This window comes from Sycon ciliatum, chromosome 3, assembly GCF_964019385.1.
Source record: "Sycon ciliatum chromosome 3, ocSycCili1.1, whole genome shotgun sequence".
NCBI lineage: Eukaryota > Metazoa > Porifera > Calcarea > Leucosolenida > Sycettidae > Sycon > Sycon ciliatum.
Genome location: NC_088645.1, coordinates 39,920,417 through 39,932,548, shown reverse-complemented (window position 1 = coordinate 39,932,548; position 12,132 = coordinate 39,920,417). Strand labels below are relative to the sequence as shown.

Sequence of the window (12,132 nt, the reverse complement as noted above, 5' to 3'; positions counted from 1 at the left end):
CCGTTCCACATCTAAATGTGTGTGATTCGGAGATACGGACATTTCAAAGTTACGGGCAGTACCCAGTCCCCGACTGCCGGGACAAACGAGGTATCAGTGTAGATAAGCTGTACACTGAGTTCTAGTAAATATTAGGGCTCAAACGATTAGTCCGATTAACCGGTTGCAGACCGGTTACGAAGAATTAACGGTTAACCGATAAAGATAACGGTTACGCAGTAACTTTTCAGTCAATTTTTGAAGTATCAGGTCGTTGCAAAGTGTGCACTTTCGCGGGCTGTCGCACGCGTACGCAATCTCTGGGCTGTCAACTCGGTCATATCTGGTCTCTTGGTGTGAGAGTATGTATGAATGAGCATGCAAGAGAATGTACAAGTGTGCGTTGTACTGAATAGGGTACATTTTTTGAATGAGTATAGTCAAATACACGGTTAAAAAAGAGTCCGCAGGATTGCCGTGGCTGATAGGTTATAACCGGTTAACCGACCGTTAGCTTAGCAGTTAACCGTCAGGGGTAAAACCGTGACCGTTTGAGCCCTAGTAAATATGTTAGGCTCTTTAGGCGAGACCAAAAAGATTCAGATTCCCGGCCCTCCCGCACCAAAATCGAGCCAAAGCCCATTTTTTTGGACAGTTCATACATGTACAGTACTGATCGTGTGAGTATATCTCCGATCTACGGTGTGACATGGAGTCAAGCAAACCCGGGCTTGTAGGATTCCTTGATGTAGAGATCAGAGCCACCGTGGTCCGAAATACAGAACAATTGAACGGGTTTCTTGGCCATCATGCTGCAACTCTCAATAGCTACGAAAACAAAGAGTATCAACCAAATTTGGGGGAAAATATCGCAACTTCACTGGCAAAATCGGGCTTTGCCTAACCAGAAGTCAATAAATTATCACTTTTGTCACTGAGTTGGATGCCATATCAGGGCTTTTGGAATATCTCAGTACACATTTCTCCATGTTTGCCACTCAAATGACATAAAGGAGTACCATATTGTATGTTTGTCCTGGTCACGATATCACCACGTATGTAGACACTCCCTTTCACAACATCTGTCGGAATTTTCGGGAAACCTTCGTCTCAGTCCCTACGGTTCGGGCTGATTCGGGCTGATATTCTGATCGAATTTAACAACATCAAAGGGCTCTCTTCATAACGAAACACTTGAATCGTACACTATTAACCCCGTCCTCTTAGCTGAAGAGAATAGAAAGTCATCATGGTTTTGAAAACACACAACTACAATGTGAAGGAGGCGTTGGGATTTTCAATCCAACACGGCCTCAACCGTATTTGTGAACCTTGCAGGCTGCGTCTGGAAGCGCTACTCAAGTGGGTTTCGAATCCAGATTGCAGTGTCTGGAAAGTGCGAGGCGGAGTGATATTTAATCGGGAGAGAGGAGGGGGGGGGGGGGTGGGGAGGGAGTAGACCTTCCCCAAATCGGCCCATTTTTCTCCTATTCGGCTCTTCGCCCGGCTCAAAAATACATCTAATTCGGCTGCAAAATCAGCTGATTGTTCGAAAATCGGCAGCAAAATTCGAATAATTATATTGAAAAATCGGCTACAAGAATTGTGGGAATATTGGCTTCCAAATTTGTGAGACATTGGAAGATGTGAAAAGAATTCGGGAAGCCTCAGCCCTTCTTCAAACATTGGAAGATTAGGTAGAATTTCGGCGATTCTCAAAAGAAACCTCCAAAACCGGCTAAAAGCTCAGCGATTTTTCGATTAGTCTCATTTTCGGCGAATTTTTCGGCCGCCGATTTGGTTTTTACGATCTTCCTAATGGCTAATGTTTGGAAGTCAAAGGACCCAAGAGAGACACGACCTCAACGTGCTAGTACTACAAGTCATGAAACAGAGAGCCCGAGCGGTCATGCAGCTCATGCCTGCAGCAACATCATACGTTCGTAAACGCACTTTGCAACAGAGTTCGGTAGATTTTCAGCGATTCTCAAAGGCACACTCCAAAAATCGCCGAAAAGCTTAGCGATTTTTCGATAAGTCTCTTTTTCGGGGGAATTTTTCGGCCGGCCGATTTGGGGAAAGCCTCAGGGAGGGGGGGGGGGGTACCATCTCTTCAAGCAACTCATTGATGCACAATGGGACACATTAGTTTACAATGCATTTTTAAGCTGCACGTTATTTTTGACGTGCGGCGACTGCTCAGCTTGCGTTATTTGGCTCCCATGTTGGAAAACAACGCGAGTGACATGCTGGCAACCCCGTGGAAATTGAGAGTTTTACGCCAGGGTTTAACTGAAATTTTGGATAACGTTATAAATATCGTGCAGCTGAACATCTCTTTTTCTTCCAAATAACAAGGATATGTAGATCCATCACCGCCGAACAAGAATTTCAATGTTGACCCGAGAACGAGTAACTTTGTTCACAAGCATCAAGTTCCTTGCACGCGAGGGACCATCGATTAAAATCATATTGTTAGAAATATCAATCCATGAGGCACGCATGACAAAAAACAAATTCGGGTAAACAGTATGCGTATTGAAAGGTCAAGGACGATTGGTAATTTAAAATATCTTGAGCCTCAGGAACCACAGACAACAGGTGTACAGTATTACAATAAAATGTCCATCTCTTTGAGGCATTATGATGGCTTGAACTATCGTCAACGGCAACAGCTAAGCTACCCAAAAGAAATGCAATGTAGGTGATACAGATAAAGTGTCAATCTCTCAAATGCAGAGTCAAGGCACTAATTTAGTAAACAGATTACATAGACATTGCTGGCATCTACAGTCCTCTGCAAAGTCCGGATATTGCTAACACAGAAGTCCTAGTGTTCGAGCCAGACAGGCTTAAGATGACGACCAGAATTTGAAGTACTTCAACTTGAGTCCAGTCAAATCTTCAGTATCCTGGGCGATGCTTAGTCGTGCATTTCCACCGTCACATGGCACGCAGAGAAAGCACGGTGGATTGCCTCGGCAGCCGTACGGTCGGAACGTGTTGTAGAACTCTCCGTTGAAAGAGCTTTGATTATCCCAAAGCCACAGCAGATCGTCTTGGGTGGAGGCCACTTCAAGGGAGGATTTTGTCAGCACAACATCCGTGACCATTGCGATCCCCTCTTGGGTACGACGCTGCTGAACGAATAGCTGCTGGGGATTGTTATCACCAGGCTCTTTCGGAGTGACTTGTAGTAGGACCAGACCCAGGCCGTCGACAGTGTTCGGGATTTCACCATCCACGGCTTGTGGTAACATGTATATGGTGAAGAGACACTCGGGAAGCGGACTCGTGTTAGGGTCTGGATACAAGGCAATACATAGAAAGAAGAAGAATGAACTCTGGCATTAGTACTGCCCGTAAATCTTGAGAACGCAGATGGTGAGCGAAGGAAAAAAATGGTAACATGGAAATCGTCAATTTTGTGCTAGATTGTGCACGTCTGACTGTTCAAAATCTGGTTTAGTATGTGAACTCGATCGCATAACTTGTGCCCACAGTTAGCATGTTTCAAGAGGTAAGTCTTGAAGTAACTCTTTCGCAGTTGTTTCTGCAATTTTATCAATGATAGGGACACAATGATACGAGTTATGCCTAGCTGTCACCCACTGAACCTGTGGATATTGAAATCCGATAGGCCGTCGCCTTTACTTGCTTAGCGCAATCACACACACTGTAACCAGGGAGTCGTAAAATACGTATTTTACGACTCCCTGACTGTAACACTATACAAATGGACCAGGAGTGCCCAAGGTTGCACAGCCAGCGCCCCCATATGGCCGCAAGACTTCTAAACGGATCTCAATGTCGGCAACAGTAGACATTTTTTTGTGCAAGTATTTGACTCGGAGGGAAAGCCAAGGATGAATGTATAGGAAAGAAAAAGGACCATGGAACAAAAACTGCAATGTTATCTCATGAGCTGTTTGTTTAGTCATAGCATAATTTGTTATAGCTACAGCGTAACTTGTAGATGCTTGCTCCTTTTTCTTTCCTATAAACTATTTTGTTAAAAATGCGTAATAACTAGGCAGAAAGCCGTCATTATACTGATGCCTGCCCACACTAGCCCCCTTTTATTTATACATGTATTATATTATACCTAATTATGCAGGGTGTCTACTTTCTTAGCACTGCTTACCTTCAGGGACTATTAACCAGTACTCGGTCGGCCTTCCTTCTGACGTCACCTCTTGGTACCGAACATCTATCTCCATACTGTCCATTGGGTAAACCAATCTCATCGTCTTAGGCGTCACTTGCCCGTCCGGGCACTCGAAGCCTTCTGCCACATTCACCGGCTGACGTGCGGGATTAACTGGTTCAAACTGCTTCTCGTCCACGTCGCTTTCTGGGACGGCCGGCAATTGTCTTTGACCATATATCACTAAGCGATAAGCCTGCCGCATTTTGCCTCTGAAGTGTTCGGTTCGCTGCATAGTCCAGCGATGGAAGGGTTTCATGCCCAGTGGAAACCATTGGGTAGTGCAATCCTGATCCAACACATCTTCGATCTCACATTTCAACCTGGGGTTACACTCCATGTTTTCAGAGGAGAGCTGACTGCACGAATAACGAAGGAAAACTGATTTAACGACTGATGTTTGGAGAGGAAGCCCACTGACGAGAATGTTCAGAACTCTACGAACTCGCGTGAACGACAATAGTGATGTTTGTGTTCGGCTGCATTCGACTTTATAGTATACCATCACAGCCAGACTCTCTCGATCCTCGCATCGTCTCGGTGGGTTTGGACGGAATCGCGAAGATATCACGTTCTGTTTTGTGTACTCTCGCACTGATCGAATTTTGCTCAAAAGTACAAGCATGGATGTTTATGCATCTTCAGCAAGTCCTTAGTACAAGTACAAGTACAAGGATGCGACACGCTGATAGCATGCCTAACAGCTGTTGAGGTCATTGTCAACAGGGACTGCGTCCCCTCCACCGACTGACAGACGGGACGATTTCCTTCTGCAAAATACACCACGCACCAGCACGTAGACTCTACTAGCACGCTGTTCGTTGGATATCACGAGACAGCTCTGTAAGAGTTCTGTAGACCTGCTGTCTACGAGACGAACCTATTTCGCACAGGTCTGGTAGTTCCAGACAGCCACTACACTGCTAGACTGCGAGTAGTCTACATACCCCAAAAAAGTATGATGTCGCTTGCGCACTTGATGCGTGTGATCCATACAGTTGCCGCACTTGACCTAACACGAGCTGTTTGGGTTCCCGGGAACCAAGGACAGCTCTCGTCGCCTGTTTGGTAGATCTACGCGCGCGTTTTGGGTACTGTCAAGTCAAAGATCAGGGAACTGCCATACACCTCTACACTACAGTCCCATGACACGTAACTCATCGTTGGACGCAAGATATCGACCATCATGTGACAATCCTGAAAAATGAATGAGAGAAATCAGTTCCAGTAGTTTGTACATGCAATATTACTACACTGTATGTATGTGTGTGTGTGTTTGTGTGTATGTGTATGTGTGTATGTATGTGTGTATGTGTTTGTGTTTGTGTGTGTGTGTGTGTGTGTGTGTGTGTGTGTGTGTATGTGTTCGTGTGTGTGTGTGAGTTCGTGTGTGTGTGTGTGTATGTATGTGTTCGTGTGTGTGTGTTCGTGTGTGCGTGCGTGTGTGTGTGTGTGTATGTATGTGTTCGTGTGTGTGTGTTCGTGTGTGTGTGTGTGTGTGTGTGTGTGTGTGTGTGTGTGCGTGTGTGTGTGTGTGTGTGTGTTCGTATGTACATGTATCTAAAAGAACAAGTCCTTTTATGCCAGGGCATAATGTTTAGACAATACCCGAAAATTATGCCAGAAATGATGCCAGAAAACATGCCAACATACTCCGCCAAAGGCTAAACAAGAGGCGTGAGCTTTGAAGTTCTAAGATACTGAACGTAGCGAACTATCTGGGAAAAATGCTGCAAAACAATACCAGGGCAACCTTCACACCCACAATGCATGAACAACTAAAATTGGGAAATAAGTGAGCCCATGGGTAAGGAGCAATTCCGTATAAGATGTGATGAGAACCTATAAAGTAGAATGCTAGTCCATGAAATCCGACAATGAGAGTCAAGATTGCACCCTGCACCAGATCAACGTCCATGGAGCTTGGTGGTCGCCAAGGACCCTGGCTCGAATTATTGTGTGTTGTCTTCAGGCAGTCTTGTTGACCTCGATCAACCTAGTGTTAGGAACTGTACGGCTGGTGTTGTCCTGACTTGATGTACAGTGCTGTCCCTAGACCTGCGAGTATTGGGCTGCGAAAAGGTGCGAGGCGAACACTTGAGTGATGCGACGGGATTTCATTGATGATTGAGCCGAGGAGTAGATCTACGGTACGAAATCACTCTCAAAGGCAGCCAGTACATGTCACACGAGAATATGCATGAGCAAGCACATGCATCATCCTGGCGTCATGTGATGTTTAGCTTGTCCGATGATGCAACAACTGCCTTCCGAATACATGTAGAGTCGACAGTCATGTAGAATGTAGATTCAAGTGCGTAGACCTACTGTATAGATCTACAGTGACACTGTCGCCATAATTATGTGAAAGGAAAATCCCCATGGCTCAGGCCACCGGTCACCAGGTCAAGGTACGGGTCCTCTTCACTCGAATCGAGTAAAGCGAGCTAGAGCTGTACTCCAAGCGCCACACGCGCGCTTACACCTCTGTCTGACGGCTTCCCCATGTCTCACCCCCGAAATGGAGTGAACACAGTTGTAGCTGTGAGTAGAGGTAGCCACGTGAAAAGCGCTGCAAGTGGTAACCATCTGCTAGCATGTCTCACAGCCACGATACATGAATTAATTATTTCGGGATTGGGGGCTGCCTGTCAGTGACATATGGCTGGCACGGATATCAGCGTACGCTCGTGCCAGGTGGTCTCTGTTTGTCAGAAGCGCAAGCTGCCAGAACATTGTTTTCCTCGAAGAGGATAACAGGGGCGCCTCTCTCGCTAGCGTGATGACCTAAAGCGAGATCGGAAAGTACTGCATGTTCACCCTTTCCCAATCCATGACCATGTACCTGAAGATCATAGGCTGGAGTATATGTATAACCAGTATCACACTAGTCAGAACAACAGATGGCTTGATCAGTCACAACTTAGAGTTTCATGCCATCTCAGGCACTCATCTTGATCATTTATTCCCGTAGCTATGCAGAAGACTTTACGTCAGTAACGTCTGGCGCTAGCCAGGGTCCACACAGCTTTAATTTGGTGTTTGTTTGTGTGTTTGTGTGTTTGCGTCACGCCTGGCGCTATCCCGTATCTGTCCCGTACCGTACCGTACCATCAAACACAGCTGGCCACATACAGCTGGCCGCACTATTCAAATAGGGCTTTCAAACGCAAGATCATAACGTGAAGCAACCTGGAAGAATGAGTATGAATGCGAAGTGTATGGGGAATATATGTAGGGCGATAGTGCGAGTTCGAATCCCAGGTAATGCCTGAAAAAATAGGAGAATCGAAAAATTTATAACATCCCTATGCTTTTATTGCCATCATCAAGGCGGTAGATGGTGTCGTATTACCCTCGACCGTACCTGTCCCGTACCGTACAATCAAAGACGGCTGGCCACAATGCATATTCAAATAGGGCTTTCAAATACAAGATCATTAACGTGAAGCAACTTGGAAGAATTAGTATGTATGCGAAGTGTATCGGGGGATGCATGCAGGGCGATAGTGCGGGTTCGAATCCCAGGTTATGCCTAAAAACAAAAAATAGAAATTTATATGAATTTATAACACCCCTATGCTTTTTTTGTCTAGGTCATCAAGGCAAAAAAGCATAGCGTAGGGCCCTGAGTTTCCAAGCTCTCTCGTTTGATATTTGATTTGATTATTTATCTATTTATTTTTTTACAAATTTTGTTTTATTCCATTTCTCATTTTTCATTCGTGTTGGGTTTAACTATTCACTGATCTTGATCAGTCACAACTTAGAGTTTCATGCCATCTCAGGCACTCATCAGGTGATATATCACCTGATGAGTGCCTGAGATGGCATGAAACTTTAAGTTGTGACTGATCAAGCCATCTGTTGTTCTGACTAGCGTGTCACGGCTCTGCCTTCCCGGTATCGAGCTCTCTTAGATTTCTGCTGGAATTCACAACAATGTGTAAAACCAGTATCAATGTTCATCCCTTTGGATGCCTGAAATCATGTGATGGGACTGTCATCAGTAGCATCTAGATTGTGACATGCATGTACATGACCAGTCACCTAGGATCATAGTCATCAATTCTCTCTCACACACACGCACACACACGCACACACACACACACACACACACACACCCACACACACACACACACACACACACATACGCATACACAAACACACATACTGTAGATGTACTTGTACTGCACCCCCGCACCCCCATCAGTGCCAGCTAGAATGTGACACCTACATGACCTAGAATCCGAGTTATCTATTCTGTCTGACACACATGCACACAGAATTTGTTTCCCTGCTGCCGTGCTCATATTGGTTATCTAACTTTAATATATTCTTCTCTGTTCTGCTTGTCCGCTTATTTTCACATATTTTTCTTTTCTCGTATTATCAGTGGGACCGTTGTCATTAGGTTTAGGCTTGTTTTGGAACTCCACTCTAAATAAAGCCAAACAACAACAACAACACATGCACACACACACACACACACACACCCTTACACACACACATACACACGCACACATACACACGCACACACCTTGAACCATGAAACCTTGAAACTGCCACCTAAAGGTGATGCAGTGCCTCAAAGAGGCAAGGAGGGCAGAGTTACTTCTTGCATTTGTGTTGAGCCAGGTACTGGAGACGTGTGAACTTCCGAGAGCAGGTCGGGCATGGGATGGTGCGGCGCTCGGAGCCAGAGCTGCATGTTCTGCGGTTGGAGTTGCAGTTGTGCCGGCGGTGCCCATCTTTGCTCCGGAAACAGCGGTCACAGGTGTGGCAGTGGTAATGACATTGGCTGCAATCAGGTGGGCGAGGTGCAACAATCTCTGGAACTGGAGCGTCACCAAGACTGGGAGAGCAGCTGTGCACAGCAAATCCACCTCGGCTAGCAAACCAACGATGGCACGTTTCGCACAACACAGCACTGGCCTGTTCATGGATCGGCTTCAGTCGCTCTTCCCTGCATTTGTGCCGCCGAAGTCCGCTTTCACTGGCGAAGAGTCGCTCACAGATCGCACAACACACTGACTTGGCTGTCGTTTCAAGGCGTAAGCACCGTGCAACAATAGCATCCGAGATGGACTGGATCCACTCGCCACGTTCAGCTGCGAGGTCGTACCAACCGGTGTATAGACCGAACGCCTTGAGGTCATCGCGTACCACATCACGCCATCGACGCCTGGGGCCATGAGCAGGGCGTGGAGTATGGAGCCACGAGAACAACACTGCCTTTGGAAGCCGGTGGTCGTCCATCCTGGCAATGTGGCCAAGCCACTGCAGCCGTCGACGGGCAACCATGTCAGCAACTGGCTCTGTAGCGCACATTCTATGCAGCGAGGCAGATGACAGGTGGTCCTCCCACTGTTTGGAACGCGAGGTGCCGAGAATGACACGAACGCAGCGGTTGTGGAATTGTTCAAGGCGACGTATGTCGGCACGCAACAGTGTCCAGTTCTCAGCCCCATACAACAGCACCGACAACACACAGCATGTGTACGTGTGTTGTTTAGTCTTGGATGTTAGTGAAGTGTTCCGAAAAACTGACGAGTAGAGGCTGCCAAAGGCCTTAGATGCAGCAGCTATGCGGTTGGACACATCGGTGTGGCATCGTCCGTCTGGTGTTACCACTACGCACACACACACACACACACACACACACACACACACACACACACACACACACACACACACACACACACACACACACACACACACTGGTCCTGGTAAAAACTGCCATTACGGTCACGTGTCCCCTTGCGGGGCCCACAACAGGGAACGACGAGCGACAGCAGAATGTCGGCAGTCTGCCAAGAGGTCAGGAACCATGTTCAATTGGCACCACGAGAGAGCCATCTCCGGCAGCTATGGATTTGAAAGCCACGAGTAGAGCGGCAGAACCAACCACAACCTCCACAGTGGGCCTTGCAACATGAGAGATCGAGCCGGACACGCAGCGGCGGAGGAGTCGGCTGATCAGCAATGGTGGACACTTCGGCATGGAGCTTGAGATGATGCCGCGGGGAGCGCCTCGGAGATGGGGCACTTGTGGACCGCCAAAACGCCAGAACTAAGGAACCAGCGCTGGCAGGCAAAACATTGTCGGCTACCTTTCTGTTCCGATACAGGTTTGCGGCGCTCACCTAGGCATTTGTGAGGAGGCAAACCAATCCTGGAGAAGAGACGACCACACACGGCACAAGGTACCCGCAGAGGCCTACAATCGGGTTCGGGCGGGGGCAGAACAGTGTAAGCGGCCCGCCATCCCAGTCTATCCTCGGCCAAGTCGTACCATTTGTCGATGCCCAACACTGCCTCATACACACACACACACACCTTCTTTCCTTCCTTCCTTCCTTCCTCCACTACCATGACTGGCTATGTGGCCCCATACGGGGCAGACCAGGAGACGTGTAGTCCACCAGGCGGGAAACGCCATACTCAGCGCGCGCGTGGGCCGCGCGAACAGCGTTACACTAGTGCCTCGCAATATCCTGTGGCCGACGAAAACTGCGCGCACAAGTGCCACAGATGAGGGGCTTCGCCACAGACTCCATGCGGGACTGGACAATAGCGTCGACAGCGTCACGGCAGGTGACCCGCCATCCCTGTCGATCTTGGCCGTTGTCACCAAGCTGCTCCAGAGGAACGCCAACAGCCATCAAGTCTCACGTTGCGGAGTCCTTCCAGCGCTTACGGGGTCCATGCGGTGGACATTTGGAGGGTAAGGCCGCGGTCACACATGAACAGCGTTACACTAGTGCCTCGCAATATCCTGTGGCCGACAAAAACTGCGCGCACAAGTGCCACAGATGAGGGGCTTCGCCACAGACTCCATGCGGGACTGGACAATAGCGTCGACAGCGTCACGGCAGGTGACCCGCCATCCCTGTCGATCTTGGCCGTTGTCACCAAGCTGCTCCAGAGGAACGCCAACAGCCATCAAGTCTCACGTTGCGGAGTCCTTCCAGCGCTTACGGGGTCCATGCGGTGGACATTTGGAGGGTAAGGCCGCGGTCACACATGAAAAGCTTGCACCGCTTTTGCGAAGGCGGAAAGCGGAACTACCGCAGCCGCTTTGGCGGACCACACGATGCAGCGGTCACACAACACACATGTAGACTACTCTGCTCCTCAACGCTCCGCTTTGGCGGAGAGAATGCAAATGCAGCACGTCCTATGAAATTTTAGATGTTCTTGCCAACGGTCCGAGTTGAAGCGACCTTCACTTGTACAAGTAGAGCTATCGTGGATCGCTGACAGGCTGCTGAATGTCTCCTGTCAAGTACACTCGTGGATTTGGGGCGCATTCACTGCGGCCCAGTACAGGTGTATTAGAATATTACTAGTTTGGTTTACATCAATATCAAATTCAAATAGTTGTATAGCAGGGTGCCGTTGCCTCCTTCTTGTCCGAGTTGAAGCGACCTTCGCTTGTACAAGTAGAGCTATCGTGATCGCTGACAGGCTGCTGAATGTCTCCTGTCAAGTACACTCGTGGATTTGGGGCACATTCACTGCGGCACAGCACGGGTGTATTTGAATATTAGTTTAGTTTACAGCAATATCAAATTCAAATAGTTTTATAGCAGGGTGTCGTTGCCTCCTCCATGATCCATCATCGACCCAGCAACTGCGTGGATGCCTGCAGTTGCAGTGAGGGTGTGGCAGAGTACTCTACTACTCCCTGGTTGCAGTCCTAGTGTTGCATACTCTGGTGGACGTATTGGTTGGAGAGAGTTGGAGATCGTCCGCGATCGGGGCCAATGAGTTGGGAGACGGATTCCCTCACCAATTATCCACTCATAACGATGCAGTATTGTTTGCGAGATCTCCAGAACGTGCAGTTCATTGGCAAAGAAGAACAATATGAAAAATGAATACCAAACGGCAACCAAACAACACCAGAACTCAGTGCAGAAGTAGCACACCAAACTCCAAAG

General features: G+C 48.0%; 1 protein-coding gene across 1 annotated transcript; it reads right to left on the bottom strand.

Moving 5' to 3' along the window:
- Window positions 1-2,436: 2,436 nt before the first annotated feature.
- Window positions 2,437-4,760, bottom strand: LOC135812176 (uncharacterized). The gene is made up of 2 exons (XM_065325498.1): window positions 4,124-4,760; window positions 2,437-3,283 (listed from the first exon to the last, which is right to left on the bottom strand). Exons 1-2 carry the CDS (start codon window positions 4,689-4,691, stop codon window positions 2,832-2,834), a joined length of 1,020 nt encoding a protein of 339 aa, XP_065181570.1. The 5' UTR covers window positions 4,692-4,760; the 3' UTR covers window positions 2,437-2,831.
- Window positions 4,761-12,132: the final 7,372 nt, after the last annotated feature.